General features: G+C 55.6%; 5 protein-coding genes across 5 annotated transcripts; 3 read left to right on the plus strand and 2 right to left on the minus strand.

Annotated features, from left to right (window-relative positions):
- Nucleotides 1-1,504: 1,504 nt before the first annotated feature.
- On the plus strand, nucleotides 1,505-3,882 carry ENH_00005870 (hypothetical protein, conserved; the record flags this gene model as incomplete). Its single annotated transcript, XM_013584041.1, has 6 exons — nucleotides 1,505-2,069; nucleotides 2,289-2,669; nucleotides 2,810-3,014; nucleotides 3,312-3,345; nucleotides 3,533-3,670; nucleotides 3,832-3,882. 6 exons carry the CDS (start codon nucleotides 1,505-1,507, stop codon nucleotides 3,880-3,882), a joined length of 1,374 nt encoding a protein of 457 aa, XP_013439495.1.
- On the minus strand, nucleotides 3,828-6,222 carry ENH_00005880 (hypothetical protein, conserved; the record flags this gene model as incomplete). Its single annotated transcript, XM_013584042.1, has 3 exons — nucleotides 3,828-3,960; nucleotides 4,107-4,584; nucleotides 4,737-6,222. 3 exons carry the CDS (start codon nucleotides 6,220-6,222, stop codon nucleotides 3,828-3,830), a joined length of 2,097 nt encoding a protein of 698 aa, XP_013439496.1.
- A 586-nt stretch (nucleotides 6,223-6,808) lies between these two features.
- On the plus strand, nucleotides 6,809-11,719 carry ENH_00005890 (hypothetical protein, conserved; the record flags this gene model as incomplete). The annotated part of the gene is made up of 2 exons (XM_013584043.1): nucleotides 6,809-9,298; nucleotides 9,662-11,719. 2 exons carry the CDS (start codon nucleotides 6,809-6,811, stop codon nucleotides 11,717-11,719), a joined length of 4,548 nt encoding a protein of 1,515 aa, XP_013439497.1.
- Nucleotides 11,720-13,229: 1,510 nt separating this feature from the next.
- On the plus strand, nucleotides 13,230-14,012 carry ENH_00005900 (hypothetical protein; the record flags this gene model as incomplete). The annotated part of the gene is made up of 1 exon (XM_013584044.1): nucleotides 13,230-14,012. One exon carries the CDS (start codon nucleotides 13,230-13,232, stop codon nucleotides 14,010-14,012), a length of 783 nt encoding a protein of 260 aa, XP_013439498.1.
- A 56-nt stretch (nucleotides 14,013-14,068) lies between these two features.
- On the minus strand, nucleotides 14,069-20,121 carry ENH_00005910 (tudor / staphylococcal nuclease domain-containing protein, putative; the record flags this gene model as incomplete). The annotated part of the gene is made up of 10 exons (XM_013584045.1): nucleotides 14,069-14,113; nucleotides 14,402-14,548; nucleotides 14,842-15,351; nucleotides 15,618-15,842; nucleotides 16,372-16,626; nucleotides 16,988-17,233; nucleotides 17,901-18,145; nucleotides 18,802-19,173; nucleotides 19,516-19,809; nucleotides 20,049-20,121. The coding sequence occupies 10 exons, from the start codon at nucleotides 20,119-20,121 to the stop codon at nucleotides 14,069-14,071; spliced, it is 2,412 nt and encodes an 803-aa protein (XP_013439499.1).
- Nucleotides 20,122-24,093: the final 3,972 nt, after the last annotated feature.

A 24,093-nucleotide genomic window follows, 5' to 3' on the forward strand; every position in this document is an offset into this window, starting at 1 on the left:
CGCTACTTCTGCGCTACAGACACCATTTGTGCTGCTAGTGCTGCTGAACTGTGTAACATGATAGCTGAGCTTGCTTCTGGAACTGCTGCGGTCATCCCTGACTGTGGCTGGACCAGCAGCAGCAGCAGCAGCAGCAGCAGCAGCAATAGCAGAACTCTCCCGCCTGCGGGTGGGGCTCTTGATGAGAGAAAGACCTTTGCGGAGGCTGTATAAAAGAGATAAAAGACACGGTATAGCACCGTCTGGTGTCGCTGCTGCTGCTGCTGTCCCTGTTGCTGCTGCACCTGTCCTGGCTGCTGTTTTTGCTGCTGGATTTGCCTGTGGGCCTGCTGCTGCTGCTGCTGCTGCTGCTCTGCAGCAATGCGCAGCACGAAACGCGCCAAGTGCGCAGGCTCCCTGCCCCGGGGCCTCACGCGCAGCAGTCACTAGTGCTGCAGCGGCTGCTGCTGCTGCCGCGAGTGCTGCTGCTGCTGCTGCTGACGGCGTGTCTCGTCTCGAGGGCCCGAGCCACTGGAAGCAGGGCGGCTACCCAGGGGATTCTGCGTCACTCAGCAGCAGCAGCAAAACGGTGTAGAACGCAGCAGGAAGAGGCGTAGCTGCTGCTGCTGCTGCGCTGCTGTTTTGCCGTAGACGGGCAAGGCAGGCAGCGCCGGGTGACTGGCATCTGGTGCTGCTCTTCCTGCTGCTGCTGCTCTATTTGAGTGCACATGCACTTGAGGAGAAGACGATTACTCTCATATAGCGGTTCCGCGTAGACTGCAAGAGTGAGAGGCCGCTGCGGCTGCTGGAGTTGCTGCTTCTCTTGCTGCTGCGGTAATGTATAAACTAACGAGACTCAAAGTGGCAGCAGCAGTTGTGTTGTTACTTATCCCAGCTTCGGTCTTTCTTTTTGCCTCGCTCCCCAGCCACGACGTATAGCGCAGCAGCAGCAGCAGCAGCTGCTGCTACTCCAGCAGCAGCTTCTGCTGCTGAGACTCCTCCGGACGTCGTCCCAACAAGCTTCTCTTCCTCGAGACCATTTAAAATAAATTTTGTGTCTCTAAACAGAAGACAAAGACTCAAGGGCGGAAGTTTGCCGCCCCGCTCCTTCCTCTTTATCCCACTGACCGGGGTCTTGTCCGTCAGCAGCAGCAGCAGCCACTGCTGCTGCAGCCCACTCGCAAATAGGCATTCCGCCTATAGAGCTGCAGTAATCGAGGGAAAAGGGCTTTTTCTGGCGGGCTTTGTTGCCGCAGTAGCAGCTGTGAGGGCAGCAGCAGGCGCTGCTCCAGCCGCAGCAACAGCACCATCAGCAGCAGCAGCAACGCAGCTCGCAGCAGCCGCAGCAGCCAGCGATAGGCCTCGAGGGAACCTTCGGCGGTCCGGCGCCTATGGAGCGCCATCGCCAGATCCCGCAGCTGCAGCAGCAGCAGCAGGCGCAACCAAATGCAGCAGCGGGAACGCAGTAGCTTGTGAGAGAAGCCGCAGCAGCAGCAGCAATACCGAGGCCACTCGCACCACAGCCATGCCACCCGCAGCAGCAGCAGCGGCATCAGAAGCTGCTGCCGAGGCTCCGCAGCAGCAGCAGCAGCAGCAGCAGCAGCGCGCAGTGCTGCGCTGTGGCGATGTATGGAGGGGCCTCTACAGGCCAACTATCTACCCGGGGCGAGGGGGCTTTACAGAGGCGGACATAAAGGACATTTGCTGCCACTTCATGCTGCTCGTTTGTCAGCAAATCAGCAGCAGCAGCAGCAGCAGCAGCAGCAGCAGCAGCAGTTCTCTAGGCCAACAGCCATCCTCAGGGGGATTGGACGTCCCCGTTGATGCGGCAGCTGGAGCAGCAGCCCAAGCCCGAGGTCCTGGCCAGCAGCAGCAGCAGCATGAGCAGCAGCAGCGCGAGCAGCAGCAGCATGAGCAGCGCGAGCAGCAGCAGCAGCAGCAGCAGCAGCAGCAAAGCCGGCTGCCTGCTGAGGGCACTTTCGAGCTGTTTGTGTCTGCTGCTGTTTCGCGAGCAGCTTGCTGCCTTTCAAAGCCAATTCCCTTAGAAGACCCTCAAGACGTGTTTGCCTTTCTCAACACTGTCTGGGAGAGTAAACCCTAAACCCTAAACCCTAAACCCTAAACCCTAGGTCCAAACCCAGACTCGAAAGTTCAAACCACCAGTTGAAGTCTAAACGCTGAGCCCCAGCCCCCCTCGCCTAGGGTTTAGGGTTTGCGACTGCGCGGCGACGCAGACGCAAGGAGGCCTGCCCGCCCTTAGGGTTTAGGGTTTAGGGTTTAGGGTTTAGGGTTTAGGGTTTGGCGCGCAGCACTGCTGCTTGAAGAGGAGTTGTTTACCACGGCGGAGAGGCAGGGCCTGGAGACTGACACAGAGACAGAGGAGTTGCTGCCAGCAGCAAAAGCTTACCAAGATTGCATGAGTGCTGTTGAAGCAGCTAGCAGCGAGCTGGCTGCTGCTGCTGCTGCTGCTGCTGCTGCTGCGCAACTCACGCGGGACGAGCAGCTTCTGCTGCAGCGGGCTGGGCTCGTCTACCTGCTGTTCTGGCTCTACTTCACCCAGCCCTTCAGCAGCAGCAGCAGCAGCAGCAGCAGCAGCAACAGCAGCAGCACTGAGGGATCAGGAAGCAGCAGCAGCAGCAGCACGGAGCTGCCAACAGCGCACGTGCTGCAGCCGATCCGTCTGTCCATCCGTGAGGCTGCGTCTCACTTCGTAGGGTTTAGGGTTTAGGGTTTAGGGTTTAGGGTTAGCGCTGGGCCGCGCCGTTTCCCAGCGAGCGGCTGAGTTCCCAAACCCGAATTTAGGGTTTAGGGTTTGGAGCGCTGCGCGCAGGGAGCGGCGAGCTGCTGCTGTCGCTGAGCCGCTGCTGCGCTGCTGCTGCTTGCATGCACGACTGCCCGCGAGCTGTCAAGTACCTTTACTGCTGCGGGGCTTTCAACTTTTCTCTTTTGCTGCTGCGGCCGCCGCTCGACTGCCACATTGACAAAAGTGGAAAGCCTTTGGACGTCGCCCGGCGCCTGCTGCTGCAGGCCGAGCTGTACGTACACCTCGCCGCAGCCGCTGCTGCTGCTGCGGCTGCGGCTGCGGGCTGTACGTACACCTCGCCGCAGCCGCTGCTGCTGCTGCTGCGGGCTGTACGTACACCTCGCCGCAGCTGCTGCTGCTGCGGCTGTACGTACACCTCGCCGCAGCCGCTGCTGCTGCGGCTGTACGTACACCTCGCCGCAGCCGCTGCTGCTGCACCGAGCGGACTGCTGCTGCTCAGTGCACCCAGCAGCAGCTGCTGCTGCATTGTTTCCGGCGCTGCTGCTGCTCCGGTGCGTGTCTGCTGCAGCAGGAGACCCCTGATCCTTCACAAGCCCTTAGCAGTGCGTCTAAGCCGTGCTGCTGCTCTGCTGCTGCTGCTCTGCTGCTGCCGATGCTGCTCTTGTTGCTGCTCTTGCTGCTCTTGCTGCTGCTACTGCTGCTCTGGCTGCTGCTACCCCAGAAGCTCCAGCAGCTATTGCTGCTGCTGCTGCTGCAGCTTGTGCCCCGTTTGTGTCTCATTAATTACAGAAAATAATTGGCCAAGACCTGCACGGGGCTTTGGACCCGCTGCTGCAGCGGCTGCAGCGGTCTGCAGTGTACGTACACCGCAGCTGCTCCCCGGGAGAGCTGCTGAGCAGTTTGCATGAAGTTGACCGTCTGCTGAAGGTGAGGCCCATAGCAGCAGCAGCAGCAGCTACTGCTGCAGCTGGAGCAGCAGCAGCAGCTACTGCTGCAGCTGGAGCAGCAGCAGCAGCTAGAAAAAGACACAGACAAGGCCTTTAGGCCGCCAGCAGCAAGTTCGTTTGCCTTGTTTATTTCCTCTTCAGGATGTTGAAAAGGAAGTTCCTGCCTTCTTGCAGAGAGAAACCCATTCGTGAATTTGCCTTGCTGCTGCTGCTGCTGCTAACTGCAGCAGCAGCAGCAGCAGCAACTCGAACATGAGCCCAAGCTTGTGTCTACGGGGACCGTCTTTGGGACCCGTAGGGTTTAGGGTTTGTGGTTTGAAACCCTCGGGTTTGAAGTCAATCTTTGGATGTTTTACCTCATTGGTTTTGAAATGCAGGGTTTAGGGTTTAGGGTTTAGGGTTTAGAGTTCAAGGACCTGCGCGCAGCTGCCTGTAGCTGCTGCTGCAGAAGGCGCTGCTGCTGCTGCTGCTGCTCGCCGTCTCCTTGTGTCATTATGAGGGGCAGCGGCAGCACGTCGAAGGCACCAGCAGCAAAAGGGTGCAGCAGCAGGTCAGTTTTAGCAAAGTCCCTAGGCCCCGGAGGCTTGGGTAGCAGCAGCTGCTGCTGCTGCTGCAGCTGCTGCTGCTGCTGCAGCAGCAGCAGCAGCTCTGCTGTCTGGGCCTCTGTGCGCGTTATGATCACCAGAGGCCTTGGATTACTTGCTTCAGCACTCTGCTGCTGCTGTTTTTTCTGCGGGTGCGGCTGCGGCTGTTGCTGCTGCAGCTGCTGCTGTTGCTGCTGCAGCTGCTGCTGCTGCTGTCCGTGCTGCTGCTGCGGCGCCCCCACTGCAGTGTATAGACACTCCAGCCAGCCAGCAAGTCCAGGCTGCTGCGGTGAGATGACTTGAGGGAAGCCTGAGGCGACAAAAACACAAAAAGGGGAATTAACAGGTCTAGGGTTTAGGGTTTTAGGGTTTACAGTTCAAGGGCTTGGGTCTGCAGCCCTAGGGTTTAGGGTTTAGGGTTTAGAGCTATGGCCCTGTAACGACACGACCTTCACATCCTACCCGCTGCTCGTGCTGCTGCAGCAGTTGTTTCCCCGATGCAGACGGCCACAAGGCAGTTGCAGTTTTTGCTGCTGCTGCTGCTGCTGCTGCTGCTGCTGCTGCTGCTGCAGCAAAGGGGGAGGCGGTTGGTCTCTGCCCATGCGCGCACAGCTGAAGGGCTTCCGAACATGACCGCCACGCCGCAGCCACCGGGTTTCCCCCCATTGCTGCTGTTGCTGCTGCTGCTGTTGCTGCTGCTGCTGCTGTTGCTGCTGCTGCTGCAGTTTGGGAGATGTCTGCTGCTCAGGAGGCGCAGCAGCTCAGCCCGCGTCGTTTGCTGCAGCTTGCGGTGGGCCGTCGTGTATATGGCCCTCTTGGTGACCCGCCAGCAAACAGGACCAGCAGCACGGCTGCTGCTGCTGCTGCTGCTGCTGCTGCTGCTGCTGCTGCTGCTGTGGGCCTGGCAGCTGGTGAAGTGATTTTCTGCTAAGGCCGAAGACGGCCACAGCACTCGACAGAGCGGCCGGCCGCAGTCACTGCAGCACGCAGACAGCCTTTCTGCTGTTGCTGCTGCTGCTTCTGCTGCAGCTGCTGCTGCTTCTGCTGCTGCCGCAGTTGTTGCTGCTGCTGCTGCTGCTGCTTCTTGTGAAACTAATGCACCCAGCTGATCCGCAAGAGCAGCTCCAGAGGCCTCAGTAGAAACAAAGAGACGCGGGAAACGGACAGCAGCATCTCCGCCGTGCTGCTGCTGCTGCTGCTGTTGCTGCTGCTGCTGGGGTTGCTCGTCGCTGCGTCCAGAAACCCTTGCTGGAGAAGCAGCAGCAGCAGCAGCAGCAGCAGCAGCAGCAGCAGCACGGAAGTGCTCTTTGAACTCCCTTGCCGTTGCGTTGCCCACAGCCGCAACCAGCACCTGCTGCTGCTGCTTCGGCTGCAGCAGCACATCTGCTGCTGCTACGCCGGCATCGCTGCAGCAAAGGAAAAAGTGCCGCACAGCCTCTGGGGAGGTCAAGACCAGCACATCAAAACTGCTCCCTGCTGCTGCTGCTGCTGCTGTTGCTGCTGCTGCTGCAGTCTTCGGAGGCCCTTGCGAGCTTGCCACTGCTGCTGATGTCGGTGCTGCTGTGGCTGCTGCTGCTTGTCGCAGCCCCTGCGAGCTTGCTCCTAGTGCTGCAGTTGCTGCTGGTACTGGTGCTGCTGCTGCTGCTGTTGCTGCTGCTATTAGTGCTGTTGCTGCTCTTGGTGCTGCTGCCGCTGCCGTGCTGCAGCCTTCGGGAAGAGCTGAGAGAGTCACTTCGTTTGCTGCAGCTCGCACAGCCCGAGTGCCAAAGAGCCACGCTGGCTGCTCGCTGCTGCTGTTGCTCTTTCTGCTGCTGCTGCTGCTGCTGCTGCTGAGCATGCTGCTGCTGCTAAGAAATGTGAAACGCCGCCCAGAGGCCAGCAGAGCGCCTTGTGTGTTTGTTGCAGGGCAGCAAAGACCAGGCAGGATCAGCAGCAGCAGGAGGCGCATTTCAGCTTTTCACTGCCGCCATTTATCATTTATGACTTTTCTTTGTTTTATATTTATCTAAATTGCAAAACATTTGAATGACAATCTATAGTTGCAGTTATTCTCCTTGAGAGTCTTCTGCAGCCGCCGCCGCGAGCTGCGTCGGCCACGGCGAAAGAGCAGGGGGCCCGGGGCCCCCTTCTCTGTTGTATGTGCCTTTACAGCGACTTCGGCTTGATGAAAAACGCCATATTTTAAGTAAATTGGCCAAAGACATTAGCAGCAGCAGCAGCAGCAACAGCTGCAGCAGCAGGAGCAGCAGGCCTAGAGGCCCCGCTGCCGCCCCACGCGGGCCTCACTGAGAGTCCCGTGGCTGCCTTCCTTTGCAAGTTGAACACCCTAGACATCCAAGCCCTTTTATCTGTGAAGTATCCCGCTTTATTCTGTTTCTGTGCAGTTACTGCAGCAGCAGCAACGGCAGCAGCTGCAGCAGCTGCACCGGCAGCAGCAGCAGCACGCGAGCACGGTTCTCCGCCTCTGGGCGCCCCCGATCTTCATAGAGAAGAAGCAGCAAAGAGCCTCAGAAGCTTCCTTTGGCTTCAGCGCTATGCAGCCCATCGTATCTTCGGAGATGGCGGAGAGATCTGCTGCTGCTGCTCCTGCTGCTGCTGCTGCTGCTGCAGCGGCTGCACCCGCTGCGGTTGCAGACTCACACGAGGCTCTCGTTGAAAGCCCCAAGAAGCAGCTGAAGCTGGCGCATTGTCTGCAGGAGGAGAGCTTTTCTCAGGAGCAGCAGCAGCAGCAGCACGAGCAGCAGCAGCAGCAGCAACAGCAGCAGCCTCAGACTCCCAGGTCTGCTGAAGCCACCTCCCGCGAGAACGGGATTGCTGCCTTTATGGCTGATGGGCCTTTTGCTGCTGCTCCTGTGGGGTGTACATCCATATCGGGGTTTAGGGGGGCAGTAAAGGCCCTATTTGAGGACTTTCAGGTTTATGAAGACCCCCTGCTGCAGCAGCAGCAGCAGCAGCAGCAAGGCGCAGCAGCAAACAGCAGCGATGTGGGCAAGCCGCTGCGGCTCACGGCGCTGCCCAATATAGAGTGGCTGCAGCGGAGGCGGCAGCAGCAGCAGCTGCTGCTGCGCGGCGAGGGCCTCATAAGTCCGCTTTTCACAGTCCCCACATTCAGAAAGGTTGCGCCTGCTGCTGCTGCTGCTGCAGCAGAAGCAACAGCAGAAGCAGCAGCAGAAGCAGCAGCAGAAGAAGCAGCAGCAGCAGCAGCAGCAGCAGCAGCAAAAGAGCTCAGCCTAGCTGACCAGATAAACGTACAAAGTTTTGTGCGGGCCCTGGCAGCTTATTGCCTCCCCAGAAAAAATGGGCCAGCAGCAGCAGCAACAGCTGCAGCAACAGCAGCAGCAACAGCTGCAGCAACAGCTGCAGCAGACTCCCACGCTGATAAGGAGCCTCTTCAAGGGCACGAGCTTGCTGCAGCAGAGGCAGCAGCAGCAGCAAAAGCAGCAGCAAAAGACTTGATGGAGGCTCTTGAGAGGCCTGCCGACGCTGCAAACAGCGAGCAGCTTCCCAGTCTTGCAGCAGCAGCAGCAGCAGCTGCTGCTGCTGCTGCTGCTGCTTGCAAACGGAAGGCTGCAGCATTAGCGAACCCTTTGACCGAACTAGAGGGAGAGCCAGCTGCTGACGACAGCAGCAGCAGCAGCAGCAGCAGCAGCAGTTCCAAAGGGGAGAGCAACTGCTCAGACGCCTCTGCAGCAGCAGCAGCAGCTGCTGCTGCTGCAGAGTTTACGCTGCCAGAGCTGTGGCTGCTTGGAGACACCGCAGCAGCTATCCGAGCAGCGGCAGCAGCAGCTCTTGCTGCACTGCCTCCACGCGGCTCCGCTGCAGCAGCAGCAGCTGCTGCTGCTGCAGCGTCAAGCAGCAGCAAGGGGCTGAGGCCGGAAGTTGCTGCAGTTATTAGCTCGCACTTGCCTGTTTCCCTGTGCAGCAGCGAGACCAATAGCAGCCCTGAAGACGGCAGCAGCAACAGCAGCAGCAGCAGCAGCAGCAACAGCAGCAGCAGCAGCAGCAGCACGATGTGGAGCGTCTCTTCATCTGCACTTGAGGGTTTGTACAAGCAGCAGCGCATGCAGTCCCACGGCGCTGTGCGGGTGCTGCTGCCGTTTGCAGTATCTGCTGCTGCTCCCCTATCTGCTGCAGCAGCTTGCGGAGTCTTTGCTGCTGCTGCTTCACACCCCACAAATCCAGGCTTGCAGCAGCACGCCGCCGCGGCTGCTGCTGAGCTCAACCCTGCCGCTGCTGCTGCTGCTGCTGCTGCTGTTGCGGAGCTGCCGTTTGTGTCTCTCGAGGCCAACTGGAGGCAGCAGCAGCAAGATTTGCTGTTGCTGCAGCGGCAGCAGCAGGAGCAGCAGCAGCTGCTCCTCCAGAACGGCGACTTCGATGCAGCTGCCGTAGCTGAGGCAGCTGCTGCTGCTGCAGCAGCAGCAGCAGCATCTCCGCCGCAGCAGCTAATCCGGATAATCCTGCAGCCGCAGTGCCTTATTTACTTATTCAGAAGGCACAGCACCTGGGGCCAGCAGCAGCAGCAGCAGCAGCAGCAGCAGCAAGGGGCCTCGCATGGAGTAAGGAGGCCTTTCGGCCGCAAGCGCCCGCTGCAGAAGCTGCAGAGCCCTCAGGACGAAGCCAGTATCAGCAGCAGCAACAGCAGCAGCAACTCCAGCAGCAGCAGCACCGACAGCAGCAACAGCAGCAGCAGCAGCACAAGTATTCTTGCTGCTGCTGCTCGTGCTGCAGAGAAGTGTCTGTGTGGGGACCGCCGGCGCTTCTGCAACGACCGGCCAGCCCTTATGTCCCCGCAGCACCCCGAGTGCCCCTCGCAGCAGCAGCAGCAGCAGCAGCAGCAGCAGCAGCAGCAGCAGCAGCAGGGAGGGGGCCGCTACGGCCTGGTGTTGCTGCTGAAGCAGAACAGAGACACAGCAGCAGCGCTGCACTGCCTCTCGCGCTGCCTCGGCCGTCCTGCTGCTGCTCTATTTGCTGCTGGCACAAAGGACAGAAGAGGTGTCACTACGCAGCTCGTTTCTATAGAAAGGGTACGTGAGGTGTCTGTACACCTCAGCAGCAGCAGCAGCAGCAGCAGCAGCAGCAGCAGCAGCAGCAGCAGCAGCCGCAGCAGCACGCGCTGAGGCGGCTGCGTTTACAGCGGTAGTAGCTGGTGTGTCGGCTGCTCAGCGGCGCTGCCGATCGCCACTGCTGCTGCTGCTGCTGCTGCTGCTGTTGCTGCTGCTGCTCCGTTAACCTGCTGCAGCGGTGGACGTTGCTGCTGCAGGGACTGTGGCTGCGTTGTGAAGGGCTGCTGCCGCCGTCGCTGCTGTTGCTGCTGTTTTGGCCGTCTAGCGAGCTGCTGCGCTGCCGTTGCTGCTGCTGCTGCTGCTGCTGCTGCTGCTGTGCTGCAGGTGACGCAGCAGCAGGTGGAGGAAGCAGTGCTGCATGCACTTTACGACCGAAATATTTGCCTGCAGTGGTGGGGCTTTGCAAATGCGCCGCTGCACCTCGGGGAGCTCCGTGGCAACTTCTTTCAGATTGTGATTCGCAACGTCAGGCCCATCAGCAGCAGCAGCAGCAGCAGCAGCAGCAGCAGCAGCAGCGACAGCAGCAGCGGGGGCGCTGTGCGCCTGCCGGTGGCTGCGCTGCATGCGCTGCATGCGTTTATAAGCGAGCGCATGCAGCAGCTTTCCTCTTGGGGCTTTTTGAATTACTTCGGGCTGCAGCGGTTTGGCAGCAAAGACACACAAACAGCAGCAGTGGGGGCCTGTTTGCTGCGGGGGGACCACCGGGGGGCTGTGCGGCTAATCCTCAGCAGCAAACTCAAGCAGGCAGCAGACCTCCTGCAGCAGCAGCAGCAAATGAAGGAGGCTATGCGCAAGAAGCAGCAGCTGCAGCAGCAGCAGCACCCCGGCGCCGCCACGGAAACCGACGCCGCGAGCTGCAGCAGCAGCAGCAGCAGCAGAGACAGCAGCAGCAGCAGCAGCAGCAGCAGCAGCAGGGAAGACGAAGAGGGCCCCTTGCTGCAGTGCAGCCGCTTCGAAACCCTAGAAGAGCGGCTAGTGGTGGCGCTGCTGGGGGGGGCCTCTTATGGGGAGGCGCTGCAGCAGCTGCCGCGAGCAAGTTTGCTGCTGTATCTGCATGCAGCACAAGCCTTTGTCTTTAACCATTTGCTGACTTACAGATGGACAAAATACGGAAACAAAGTCGTGCCGGGGGACCTGCTGCTGCAGCAGCAGCAGCCGCAGCAGCAGCAGCAGCAGCAGGCCGGGGAGCTGGCCTCGGGTGCAGCAGCAGCAGAAACAGCAGCAGCAGCAGCAGAAACAGCAGCAGCAGCTGCTGCAGCAGAAGAGGACCCGCAAATGCTGGAGCTGGATGAAGGAGATGAAGCCACTGCAGGGCAGCGGTGGGGAGGAGCAGCAGAAGCAAATGTGCGGGTTGTTGCTTCTGCTGCGGAAGCAGCAGCAGCAGACATCCACGACGTCGTGCTGCCGCTGCTAGGCAGCAGCAGCAACACGGTGCCTGAGTACCTGCAGCAAGAGCTGCAGCGGATTTGCCAGCAGCACCTGGGCCTTGATGCTCGTCACTTTCTGCAGCAGCAGGCGCATGCGCGCCACCCTGCTGCTGCTGCTGCTGCTGCTGCTGCTGCGCGGCGCCAAAAGCAGCAGCAGCAGCAGCAGCGCTGCAGCGACAGGCGGCGGCGGCCGTTTAGGGGCATCGGCGCAGCCAAGCTGCTGCAGCTGCTAGGGAAAGAAGCAGCAGCAGATGCTGCAGGGCCCCCTCTTGTGTCTCTTCCTGGGGGCTACCGCAAGATTGTTGCAGCAGCAAAAGCATGCAGCTGGCAGCTAGTGCTGTCGGGGCCGACAGCAGCAGAGCCGCCGTCCCCGCTGCTGCTCAGCGATGTAGATGTTCTGAAGCAAAAGAAACGCGCGGAGAGGGAACAGCGGCAGCAGCAGCAGCAGCAGCAGCAGCAGCAGCAGCAGCAGCAACCGCAGCAGCAGCAACTGCAGCAGCAGCAGCAACAGCAGCAGCAGCAACCGCAGCAGCAGGAGCAGCGGCAGCAACAGAGCGGGCCGAATACCCTGCAGGAGGGTGAACACCAGGAACAGGAAAAGGAACAGCAGCAGCAGCAGCAGCAGCAGCAGCAGCAACAGCAGCAGCAGCAGCGCGTTCCGTTCCGAATATCTCTGGACGAGGAGCTCCGCCCCGACTTCATTCGCGACTGCAGCAAAGCAGGCGGCCCCTGCCTGGCCCTGGACCAGCTAGCAGCTGCCAGCAGCAGCAGCAGCAGCAGCAGCAGCAGCAGCAGCAGCAGCAGCATAGTAGAAGTAGATGAAAGGCGCAAGGCCAGCAACTTAAGCCTCGTGCTGCGGCTGTGGCTGCCCCCAGGGGTTTACTGCACAATGGCGCTGCGGGAGCTCATGGGTGTACATACACCCGAAGGCCCGGGCGAGTGGCGGGGCTTCTAATTCTGCAAACGATTCAATTCATTTAAAATGCGTTGCTGCTGCAGCTGCTGCTGCTGCAGCTGCTGCTGCTGCAGCTGCTGCTGCTGCAGCAGCTGCTGCTGCTGCAGCTGCTGCTGCTGCTGCTGCGGCTTTGTCTGCGTTAGCACTGGCAGCAGCGCCGGCAAACCGGCAGCAGCAGTAGCAGCAGCAGGCTGGCCGCGAGCGTCTTCAGCAGCAGATGTTCCTAGTGAATGTTGAGTTTGCATTTATTAAATAATAAATAATAAACAATAAATAAATAATAATAAATGATAAATGATAAATAAATAAACATTCTGTTAGCTTCACAGGCGGCAAATGTGCTTGTATTTGCTCTAACGCGTCGCTGCTGCTTTGGACGCCGCCTGCCCTAGCTGCTGGCAGCGGCAGCAGCAGCAGCAGCAGCAGCAGCATGAAATAAAAATAGAGCTATCACTTTGATGCAGCAAATGGCTTGAGGATGCAGCAAAATAAACAAATCTGCGTTTAATTGTCTGTCTTTGTCTTCTTTCCAACGAAAGAAGGGCTGCTGCCTGCAGCCCCTGTTGCTGCTGCTTTACTTCCTCGGTGGCGGCTTCCTGCAGCAGCAGCAACACAGCAGCAGCAGCGGGCACTAGCAGCAAACACAGCAGCAGCACGGGGCAGTAGCAGCAAACAAAGCAGCAGCGCACAGCAGAAGCAGCAGCAGCAGCTAACACAGCAGCAGCAGCAGAGAGCAGCAGCGAGGACAAAGTATACGCATATCTAGAGTTGCCCAATATAAACGGAACTGAAAACAACCAAAAAGTAAAAATAAAAATAAAAAATAAAATCAAGAAAAAGAAAAAACAAAACAAGACGACAAAACAAAGCAAATCAAAACGAAACAACAAGGCAACGTTAAACAGAACAACAAAGTACAACAAACGAAACAAGAAAACAAATAAAATAAAACAAAACAATAAAATAAAACAAAACAATGAAAAGAAACAAAACAAAACAAAGAAACAAAAGAAAACAAAGAAGTGAGTGCGTGCTTGTTTTGCTGCTTGTGAAGTGCGGGAAAGTCTTCGTCTTCTTCGTCTTCGCCGATATCTCCATATCTCCAAACATTCAAATGAGCTTTTCGGGCCTTTTGTTCTTCAGCAGCAAATCGAGAGAAGAAGCGGCAGCTGCTCTTGCGGTCCAGCAGCGCCAAACCCATGCCCAGCAGCTTCTCGTTCACAGACGGCTCTGCAGCAGCAGCAGCAGCAGCAGCAGCAGCAAAGGGGGGTGCAGCACGGCGGTAGCAGCAGCAGCAGCGGGAGTTGCAGCAGCAGCAGCAGCACCGGCGGGGGCTGCAGCAGCAGCAGCGGGAGTTGCAGCAGCAGCAGCAGCGGGGTTGCAGCAGCAGCAGCAGCAAGGAAAAAGGAGCTGAAGGGCAGCAGCAATCCGCACTTTTCTCGGAAAAGTCCTCTTCAGCTGTCAAGACACAAAGCCTTTTCTTGTCGCTGCTGAGTCCTTCAATCAAACAATGGAAAACCATTCCCTCCGTCAGCGCATGCAGCGCGTCTGCTGCGTCTTCCTCCATGTCTGGCGGCGGCAGCAGCCCTGCAGCAGCAGCAGCAGCAGCAGCAGCAGCAGCAGCAGCAGCGGTTGTGGCAGCGGGAGCGACGGGCAGAGAGAGTTGCTGCAGCTGCTGGGCAGCGAAGCAGCAGCGGCGGTTGCAGCAGGCGAAGACCCAATTGGAAGCAGCAGCAGCAGCAGCAGCAGCAGCAGAAGCAGCAGCAGCAACAGCAGCAGCGGCGACTCCCTCCCCTTCTCATCCCCAACGCCAGCAACAGCAACAGCAGCATCAGCAGCAGCCGCAGCCCCATCGACAGCAACATCCCACACAGCAGCAGCATCCCCCAAAGCAGCAGCAGCATCATCCCCACAGCAGCAGCAGCATAATCCCCACAGCAGCAGCAGCATAATCCCCACAGCAGCAGCAGCACCATCCCCACAGCAGCAGCAGCACCACCCCCACAGCAGCAGCAGCACCATCCCCACAGCAGCAGCAGCAGCATCCCCACAGCAGCAGCAGCATCATCCCCACAGCAGCAGCAGCACCATCCCCACAGCAGCATCATCATCCCGACAGCAGCAGCAGCAGCACCCCCACAGCAGCAGCAGAACCATCCCCACAGCAGCAGCATCATCCCCACAGCAGCAGCAGCAGCACCCCCACAGCAGCAGCAGCAGCAGCAGCAGCAGCAGCGGGCTGCACCTGAGAGCATGCAGTGCGTGGCCTGGGGGGGCACTGCAGCAGCAGTGAGGGCGGCGGGGCACCTCCGAATTTGGCTAAGTCCCAACTTCTCCTTCAAGCCGAAGTCAATGTAGCAAACGCTCAGCTGCGGGCCCTCCCGGCCCTCCACCCTCGCGCGGTACCACTGCAGCAAGCCCGCACAGCCGCAGCCCTGGCCCGCTGCTGCAGCAGCAGCTGCTGCTGCAGCAGCTGCAGCAGCAGCTGCAGCAGCTGCTGCAGCAGCTGCTGCTGCAGCTGCTGCTGCGCTGAGTCTAGCTCGTTTTGGTGGATTTTGAAAACGCTGTTCAATTATTAAGCGCAGCAGACGTGATAGGTGTACGCAAACGCAGGTGCAACAGCTGGCAGCAGCAGCAGCAGCAGCAGCAGCAGCAGCAGCAGCAGCAGCAGCAGCAGCAAACCTGGCCGTCGGCCGCATGCAGCCCCAAAATGATTTCGCCTTTTCGCGGCATTCCCGCGAGAGTATAAGTGGAGTCTGCTGTTGCTGCTGCTGCTGTTGCTTCTCTGATTTCTGCTGCTATGGAGTCCAACTTGTCGCTTCTTTCCTCCTTCACGCAAACCCCCAAACACTTCAAACCCTAAACCCTAGAAACAACTTCTAAAGACCTTTCGCACCAACCTAAACCCTAAACCCTAAACCCTAAACCCTAAACCCTAGACCTATTAAAACCCAAATCCATGTAATCTATGTGAGCAGAGTATTCATCAGCTCCAAGCTCCAACCCCTAAACCCTAAACCCCAAACCCTAAACCCTTGACCCGAAACCTCAAACCCTAAACCCTAAACCCCAAACCCCAAACCCTAAACCCTAAACCCTAAACCCTAGACGCAGCTGCGCACCTGGATGTAGAAGGAGTCGAATTTGTCGATGTGGGAAACAACAACTCCGCTAAGATTCTTTTCCATGAAAGTTTCAGCAGGTTCATTATCTTCTTCGAGGGCCCCCGGGAGGCCCCACAAGTTAATTCGGTTTGCTTTTGCTGCTGCTTCTGCTGCAGCAAGAGCTTCTCTGCATGCGCTGCGGGCCAGCGAGAAGGGCACAGTCTGCGCGAGCCCTGCTGCCAGCAGCTCCACCGCGAGGTTCACCCTCTGCTGCTGCTGCTGCTGCTGCTGCTGCTGCTGCTGCTGCTGGCTGCTGCTGTACAGCAGCGTGCCTATGAAGTTGCCCCCCCTGTCGCACTGCTCCACCTGTATGTACACCTCGCGCTGCAGCACTCTGCTGCGGCTGAACTGAAGGGCCTCCGGGCCATAAGGCTCAGCAGCTCTTTCTTTGGGGCCCCCCGGGAGGGGCCCCCTGGCTGTTTGCGGGCAGCGGATCCCGGAAAGGGCAAAAGATATTATCAGAGATTGCTGCAGCAGCAGCAAACGCAGCACAAATCAACGTCGCCGAGGCCCTGCAGCAGCTGCAGCAGCAGCAGCAGCAGCAGCAATAGCTGCAGAAAAACAGCGCGCCACCCGGATCCGCCAAACAGCAGCAGCAGCAGCAGCAGCGAGAGCAGCAGCAGCAGCAACAGCTGCAGAAAAGCAGCGCGCCACCCGAATCCGCCAAACAGCAGCAGCAGCAGCAGCAGCAGCGAGAGCAGCAGCAGCAGCAGCAGCAGCAAGTTGGTTCTCACTGAAGGAATCCTGAGTCTGAATCTCGCAGCATTGAAGACGTTTTCAACAATGGCTTCGATCTGGGGGTAGCGCTGCAGCTGCTGCAGATGAGCCACAGCTCTTTGGGCATTTGCAGGGCCCATTAAGTCCACCAAACGAACTACTTTAATTGCTGCTGCAGCAGCAAATTGGCCGCGCTTTGCTGCCTGCGCCTCCTTCTCCAGCTGCTGGTACACGTCGTAGCGCTGCAGCAGCAAAAGTGCATTTTGCAAAACAAATGTTAAAATTACTTATAAATGTTCACAACTTTGCAAAACAAATGTTAAAATTGTTAATAATGTTCACTTTATATTCGGTCTAGTGTAATCTGCACAAAGACAGACGCTGCTGCTGCTGCAGTGCAGCAGCAGCAGCAGCTGAGCTGCAAACGCCGCGTTCAAGAGTACGTACACTCCGGAGCAGCAGTTGTTCAGACGACAAATAAGAAATTAAAAATGATGATGAATAAAAATTGGAAAGAGCAGCCAGGAAGAAAGGAAACACAATGAACGGACAACGGGCTTTTGCTGCTGCTGCGGCTGTTGCTGCAGCTGCTGCAGGACGCAGGCACGGCGACAGAGCCACTGCAGCAGCAGCAGCAGCAGCAGCGCCACTAACAGCAGCAACAGCACTACCACGCGCACCACAGCAGCAGGAGAAACACCAGACAGCCCAGCGCGCGCGCAGCAACCAGCAGCAGCAGCAGCAGCAGCAGCAGCAGCAGCAGCAGCGCACCTCCGCTTGATCGTCTTCGGCCCTGTGCGGGACGGTCCTGGCGAGGCCGGCCTGGAGCAGCAGCTCGGAGACGTTTTGGCCTTTTCTGTCTTCGCTGAGTTTCGCAGAGCCGTCGTAATCTTCCGGAATTCCCAAAAGTTTCAAAGACCCAACATAAACAGAAACAAAATGCATGTTGCCTTTGCTGTCGCTCGGCGGCGGCGCAGCAACCCCCGTGGCTGTCGGCAGCGGCGCCCGCACGTACTCCAAAAACACCTGCGAAGTCCAGGCAGTTTCAGACAAATCCCCCTTCAAAGCTGCTGCAGCAGCAGCAGCAGCAGCAGCAGCAGCTGCAGCAGCAGCAGCTGCAGCAGCAGCAGATCAAATGGCCTGCTCGTCGCGCTACTTAGCGCGCTAGTTGGGCTCTAAAGGCTCTCTCTGCTCGCTTTCTAGTGCTGCTGCCGGCAACAGACGAAGGAGGCTAACGCGCACACTGCAGCAGCAGCAGCAGCAGCAGCAGCAGCAGCAGGGCTGGGAGCCGGAACTTGGGAGTTTATCGAACTAAAGGCAGCAAAATTGGTTTTAAAACTGGAATAAATGCATTAGAAGCTTCGAAAAAGGAGCAAAGAAGCCCGACCTTGACCATTTTTCCAATTGTCTTCTTGCGCACGAGCTCCTTGGCCTCCAAGGCAATGGCCTCGTCTTCTCTCGACTGAGTCTTGTTGAGGCCGGCGGGCCTCAAACAGCGAATTGAGGCGAAGTAAACGCGACGAGAAGTCCCGGAAGGAAGTTTCAAAATCACGCTGTCACCGCTGAGCACTTCCTCCACAGTCGCCGCGTACACCTTCTCCAAAGGGTCGCTGCCCCCCGCGGGATTGTAGTCCTGGGGAATTCAAGTTGCAACAAAGCAAAAAACGCAAAATAATTCAAATTCAAATTGCAAAAAAAGCAAAAAACGCAAAACTATTCAAGTTCAAGTTGCAAAAAAAAGCAAAAAACGCAAAACTATTCAAGTTCAAGTTGCAAAAAAAAAGCAAAAAACGCGAAACAATTCAAGTTCAAGTTGCAAAAAAGCAAAAAACGCAAAAAAATTCAAGTTGCAAAAAAAGAAGCAAAAAACGCAAAACTATTCAAGTTCAACTAAAGTGGGACGCCGGGAAGCACCAGCACGAGCACCACTTGAACAACGGCGAAACCAAACTGGAACACTTGGCCCGCAAAAAGTGAAGATCTCCCGCGAATTTGCATGCAGAAAGACTAACTAAATAATTATTTAGATGCCAAATAATTATTATTTCAAATAAAACGACACTGAGCTGCGGAAACGAGGCAAACACAACCCAGATCGTGGCTGCTGCCAAACGTGAATGTGCAAATGAGGTAAAGCCCGCAGCGGGAACGAAGGCGATCCTGCAGTTTTTTGGGCTTTCTCGCTGTCAAGCGCATACTTTCGCAAGCACTGCAGCAGCATTTTCGCAATAAAAACGTGCAGCAGCAACAAAAACAGCAGCAGCAGCAGCAGCAGCAGCAGCAGCAGCAAGCGTGTTTACCTTCCAGCGCCTGAGGCGGTTGGCCTGCGCCTCCTTCATGGCCTGGCGGAGCTTCTGGGGCTCCTCCGTGAGCTGCGCAGTGGCATTATTGACGCGGGCAAATCCATTTGACAATAAAAGTAAACTAATTAGTCCGTTGGGGTGGTAGACAGTGCCCAGCAAGTTGCCGTAGTCGTCGCTGCCTTCCACGCGCACTGTCACGTCCCGATTCAACAGCCGGATCTCCACGAAAAAACGAGCTTCCGCTGCGAACATTTCCCGAAAAATATCAAAAAATAAACAATTTAATTCTTTTTCATCTTTTTAAATCCCAATCAAGCCGTTTCTGCGGCGAACACCACCCCCAGCAAGGGAATTCAAGAACACGAGTTCCATTCAGCTTTCCAGTTCGCAAACTGCAGCGCTTTCGCTCAGTGCAGCAAATTCAATAAATAAACTCCAAATTAAGAGTCTAAATTGCAAAATAAACAAACAAAAAAAGGAGAAAAGCCTCCACAAGGGGCCCCTCCGTGGGCTTCCAAGAAGTTGAATTGGAACAGTCAACAAAAGGAATCTGCAAAGGACGCGGGAGGCGAAGGCGGAATAGAGTCGCCTCAAAAACATTTCAAAAGACAAAAAGAATAAAAATGAAGAAAAATAAAAGTAAGGAGGCAGCAGCAGCACGCAGCAAAAAAATTGAAACAAAACTCGGGAAATGAACTGCAGCAAAAGCCTTTCTGGCCATTTCCTCTCCCTCTCAAGATCAGGGAAAACGCGAGTAAAACATATTAAGCAATTTATAAATAAACAAAAGACAGCAGCACGCAAATGCCAAGGGAAAGCTCAAACCCCGCCACAACCAGCAGCAGCAGCAGCAGCAGCAGCAGCAGCAGCAGCAGCAGCAGCAGCAGCAGCAGCAGACCTGCGAAAGGCTCTAGGACCAGGTTGCCCTCTGCGTCCCTCTTGGCGCCAGGGCACTGAATTCCGGAGAGGGAAAGGGCACAGTAAGTGAAGACGGGGGGCCCCTCGGGGGCCCCCCCGGGGGGCCCCCCGGGGGGCCCCCCGGGGGCCCCCCCTTTGTTCATTTGAATGGCCACTCTTAAGGACCCTCCGTCTCGAACATATTCCACAATTGCCGGCAGCCGCTGCCCCTTGTACTTAGCAGCAAACTCCGAAACGAAGGCGGGGTCCCCCACGGCCCAGTGGATCTCGCGGACAGTGTTGCTGCTGCTGCTGCTGCTGCTGAAGAGGCCCAGCTGCTTCGCCTTCGCCTCGGCCTCGCACTCCTCCAGCTCTGCAGCAGCAGCAGCAGCAACAGCAGCAGCAGCAGCAGCAGCGCGGGCGTGAGTCCGCGCGGCGGCGGCGCCAGCAGCAGCAAAGACACGCAGCTGCAGCGCGCGCAGCAGCAAAGACACGCAGCTGCAGCAGCAGCAGCAGCAAACACGCGGAGCCGCCCGAGCAGCAGCAAGCACGCGCAGCAGCAGCCCGCGCAGCAGCAAAGACAAGCCGCAGCAGCCGCGCAGCAGCGAAGCCAAGCCGCAGCAGCGCGCGCAGCAGCAAACCCAAGCCCCAGCCCCAGCAGCAGCAGCAGCAGCAGCAGCAGCAGCAGCAGCAGCAGCAGCAGCAGCAGCAGGACCGCGGAGGTCGTGAGCGACGGGGGGGTTCTTGTTGTCGCGGAGCCTGGCCAGCCCCCTCCTGAGGAGCTCGCAGGCCACGTTTTGGCCCTGCAGCAAAACGCATGCGTATTCCTTTCCTGCTGCAGCAAACTCCACTTTGAACTGAACTTGCTGCCCAATTAGCTGCTGCCGCAGCAACTCGCGAGCAGCAAAGCCGAAGGGCTCGTCGCTGCTCTCGTGCGTCAGCGTCTTCACGGCCACCCGCGGGGCCACCACGGAGCACAGGCTCACGCGCTTCTCCGGGGGGGGCCCCCCTGCGCGCAGCAGCAGCAGCAGCAGCAGCAGCAGCAGCAGCAGCAGCGGGGGTGCAGCAGCAGCAGCAGCAGCGGGGCGGCGGCAGCGGCCGCCGCCGCAGTCCGCCCGGGCAAGGCTGACGCGGGCGCGCTGCGCGGTGCGCGCTGCGTTGGGCAGCAGCTGCTGTGCAGCAGCAGCAGCTGCTGCTGCTGCTGCTGCTGCTGCTGCTGCTGCAGCGGGAATGCGCGGAGCAGCTCACCCTTGGGCGCCCCCACGAGCACCAAAGTGTCGCCGGAGATAACCTCCTTGACTGTCGCGACGCCGCTGGCCATCTTTGCAGTGAAGGAACCCTGAAGGCCGCACAGCAGTGAAGACCGGAGCTGCGGCGCGGGGAAAGCGCGGAAACTCGGGGCTCGGGAGGCCCTTGAGGAGATAATGGAAACGAAAATAGTAAATGCAAGTTGAGGAGACAAGTTCGAGAAGAAATGCCGCAAAAATCGCGGACTGAAGCCGCGGAACGCCCGCGCAGAAGGAAAGCTGCAAAGACCTGCCGATACACCTGAGACCCGCGAAACCACGGGAACTCGAGCTTACCCGGCAACCCCCGAGGGAATTAATTTATATTCCAATTTGAATTAAATAATACTTAGCCTTGAGAGGCGCAGAGACGAAAGAACAGAGCACGAGCCTCCATCTCAGCCTTTCGGCGTCGCAGCCCCAACCACGGAAGGTCGCGAGGCGGCGGCTGCTGCAGCTCGCGAAAGAATTCCCTTTTCTCCGCCACACAGTTTTAAAAATGAATAAATTCATTTAAATGAACCTTTTGGGACGAATTGCGAGTCCCAAGTTGCGCAGAGCCGCAGCCTGCGCGTGAACTTGCCTGCTGCTGCGCTTCTCTGCGGTGTCTGTAAACCCCACAACGGCGCAAACCCCTAGTCGGAAAGCGCCAAATTCATTGAATTATAATTTATTTTATCAATTTTGTTTTGGGTTTCAGTTTTGGCACTGAAAGTCCAGAAACTCTGCAGAAGTAGCAGCACTGGGTGGAAACGCCACGCAGGCGACTGCAGAATTGCGGAAAAATTCAACTTTTTGAATTGCCAACTCCCGCAGTTTCAAACTAGAACAAAGTAATTCATTTTTATTTCATTATTTTTATTCACCAGAATTATTTAAGGACTATTTAAAGGCTTCTTTGCATTCATTTCAAACTCCAGCTTTTGAACTCCTCCTGCAGTTCTGGATCTGGGGGATTTTTCAAACTGCACTTCAGGGGTCACTCTCGAATATCGAAGGACTTGTTTTGAATTCAAACATTCCGTCTTTTTGCAATTTAAATACTTTTTGTCTTTTTAAAACTCAAAAGTAATTAATTTCCAACTTGCGAGGGCACTTCAAGCAGCGGGGGGGGAGCTGTTGCTGGGTGGTGTGCAGCAGCAGCAGCAGCAACCCCTCTGCAGCAGCAGCAGCAACTCTTCTGCAGCAGCAGCAGCAGCAGTGTCTTTTTAATTTCTCGCTTAAACCCCTGAGATCTGTCTTAGAGTCAATCAGCAAATCAAATGCACTAAAACTCCTTCAGCATTTTACTGCAGCAAAACTCAAATTTGCTGCATGCAGCAAATTTGAGTTTTGCTGCTTTTGCTGCAGCAGTGAGTTTTGCTGCTTTTGCTGCAGCAGAGCTGCAGCAAAAAGAAGAATGAATTACAAAAACCAAAAAGACCTTTTTATAAATCTTTAAATCCCAAAAAGAGCTCCAAAAGAAATAAAATAAATAATAAAATAAAATAAATAAAAGGTAAAATGGATTTAGAGTCCAACTGTAGTTTTACACAATTAAATAAATGACTATAAATGTTTTTGTAGAATTGCGCATGCGCGCATGCAATCAGGTGTATGTACAGCATGCATGCAAGCTTCATAAATTAAAGTTAAAATGAAAAAAACAAAAATATAAATCTTTTATTTCCAACTCAAAGATTCAAACTTTGCATTGGGTTTCCAGTCAATCCCACTATTTGCTGTCTATCAAAACCCTAAGCGAATTAGGGTTTAGGGTTTAGGGTTTAGGGTTTAGGGTTTCGGTCAATTCAGTCGTTTGTTCAGATTGAGCAAAAGAGAAGCAAATTGGTTTTCTTTTGCGCCTTTTAGCGAAACAGAACAAATTAAATAAATAATTTTTTGTATTTTAAAAAATTCAAACAAATAAAAAATAAATAAAAAGAAATATAAAAAAGAAATATTTTGATTTCTGTTCCGATTCTTTATATATTTTCTGTTACAAATAAACTATTTAAGTCATCTTGTTCTACTTTATTAATTTATTAATTTCTTTTTTATTATTTCAATTATCTTGATTTGCATTTCCTTCACTTGCATGACACTGGCATTTTTAATTAATTTATTTATTTTTAATATTTCTTTTGCATGCAATTGCTTTAGTTTGAATTGCATGCAAGAAATAAAAGCCACTTAATTAATTCTTTAAAATGATTTTAAAAAATAAATATTTAAATAAATAAAAACAAAAAGAGTGAAAAGACAGCCCGAGTTATTTGCCGCCCTTTTGTTTCTTTTTATGTTTTTTAAAAAGTAAAAAACCAGAAATAAATATTTCTTTTTTCTTTTTATGCTTTTCTAAAAAGTAAAGAACAAAAATAATTAATTTTTAATCTCCAACAAATCAGCAGCAGAAACAAACACACAAATTTCCATAATAAGGCCTCAACTCCACTATTATCTTTTCTTGAATTCTTCTTTAAATCATTTTTTCAGCTTTTTCTTTTTCTTCTTTCAACACTCAACTCCCTCCAAATGCTCCAGAATTGCTGCCCTTCTACTCTTTCCTACGGGCCCCTGGGGCCCCCTGGGGGCCCCTCGGGGGGGCCCCCTGGGGCCTCTCGGGGGGGCCCCCAGGGGAACCCCTTCGCGGGGGCCCCATAGGGGCCCCCGAGGGGCCCCCTTAGAGCCTAAGGAAGCTCCGGGGGCCCCATGGGGCCCCCAAGGGCCCCTCGGGGGCCCCCGGGGGCCCTCTGGAGCCCCCGAGTGCCCTTGAAAGACCATTAAGAGCTCCTATAAAGCCAAATGGGGAGAAAAGGGGCATTGGGGGGTCTTGTAGGAAGTCATAAGGATTCTCGGGGCCCCCAGGGGCCCCCCAAAGGGCTTCATTGGGGTTTCTGCTGCTGCTTTTGGGCCCCCTGCAAATCTGTGGGGATAATAAAGTCATTAAAAGGCCTTTTGAGGCCTTTTGAAGTCCCTAAGGACTTCAAAAGGGCTTGGAGTTCTCTTAAGACGGAGCCATTGTTAAGAATTGCCTGTCTAGGCTGTGAAGGAATAGAAGTTGAAATGGGCTGGCGAGGCGTTGCAGAGCGCTGTTTTCGGCGCTTTTGAGCATCATTTGCTTTAATTAATTAATTTTAATGAATTATTTTATTTAATTGATTGAATTAAATCGATTTTAGGGTTCATTTCATGTATTTGGAGGCCGCGTCCTTGATGGCCTGGCCAATGTTGCTGAAGGTCTCGGCCGTGCATTTGCAAAACCGCGAAATCGAAGCCCCCAAACGCGGGCAAAATCCTCCGCTGTTTTCTTCTTCGGAGTTTCCGCTTTGGGCGCTGGCGAGGCCCAGCAGCAGGAAGAAAAGCAGGAGGTAGAGCCGCGTGATCATGGACTGGAAAGCAGTTCCAAAACTCGCAAAAAAGGGAGAAAGCTGCGGGATTAGGCCCCTTAAAAGGCCCCAAATGCCAAATATATTCGAGGATTTTGCAAAGTTCTGCACCAAGAGCTACTTGAGGCAGTTTCTGAGGACTGAAAGCGAAGGAAAAGCCCCGGCGGTGACCTGCTGGCTACGCGGCGCCACCACCACGCCTTGAGTCGGCGCTGCGGCCTTTTTAAAGATTTAAAGTCTTAATTGAATTATAAAAACATATTTAAATAAATAAAATCCGACAACGCGAAGATCTGGGGAGGGAAACGAGCGAATTCATGTTTCCGCGATTCAGAATTCAGGTGGCGGGGGCACCCGCAGGCAGTCACCACTGAATTGCGGCAGTATTTCCCCGATCTACTCCGAATAAATGGCTTTCTTGTCTCGCATTTATGAAAATATTTCTAACTCAGAAAATGCACTTTTGTTTCAGCTTCAGAAAGCCCCGCGAATGGACTGCCCGAGGCCAAGCAAGGTGGGCAGCCGAAAGCGCAGCGGACCTCTGGTCTGCCGGGCAGGCGCATGCACGGATTCCTTGCGTCCTTAGATGGAAAATAAAACAAAATAAATGTTTTAATTTAATTTAGTTTCAATTTATTC

The sequence above is a fragment of the Eimeria necatrix genome, genomic scaffold (assembly GCF_000499385.1).
Source record: "Eimeria necatrix Houghton genomic scaffold, Enh_scaff116, whole genome shotgun sequence".
Lineage (NCBI taxonomy): Eukaryota > Apicomplexa > Conoidasida > Eucoccidiorida > Eimeriidae > Eimeria > Eimeria necatrix.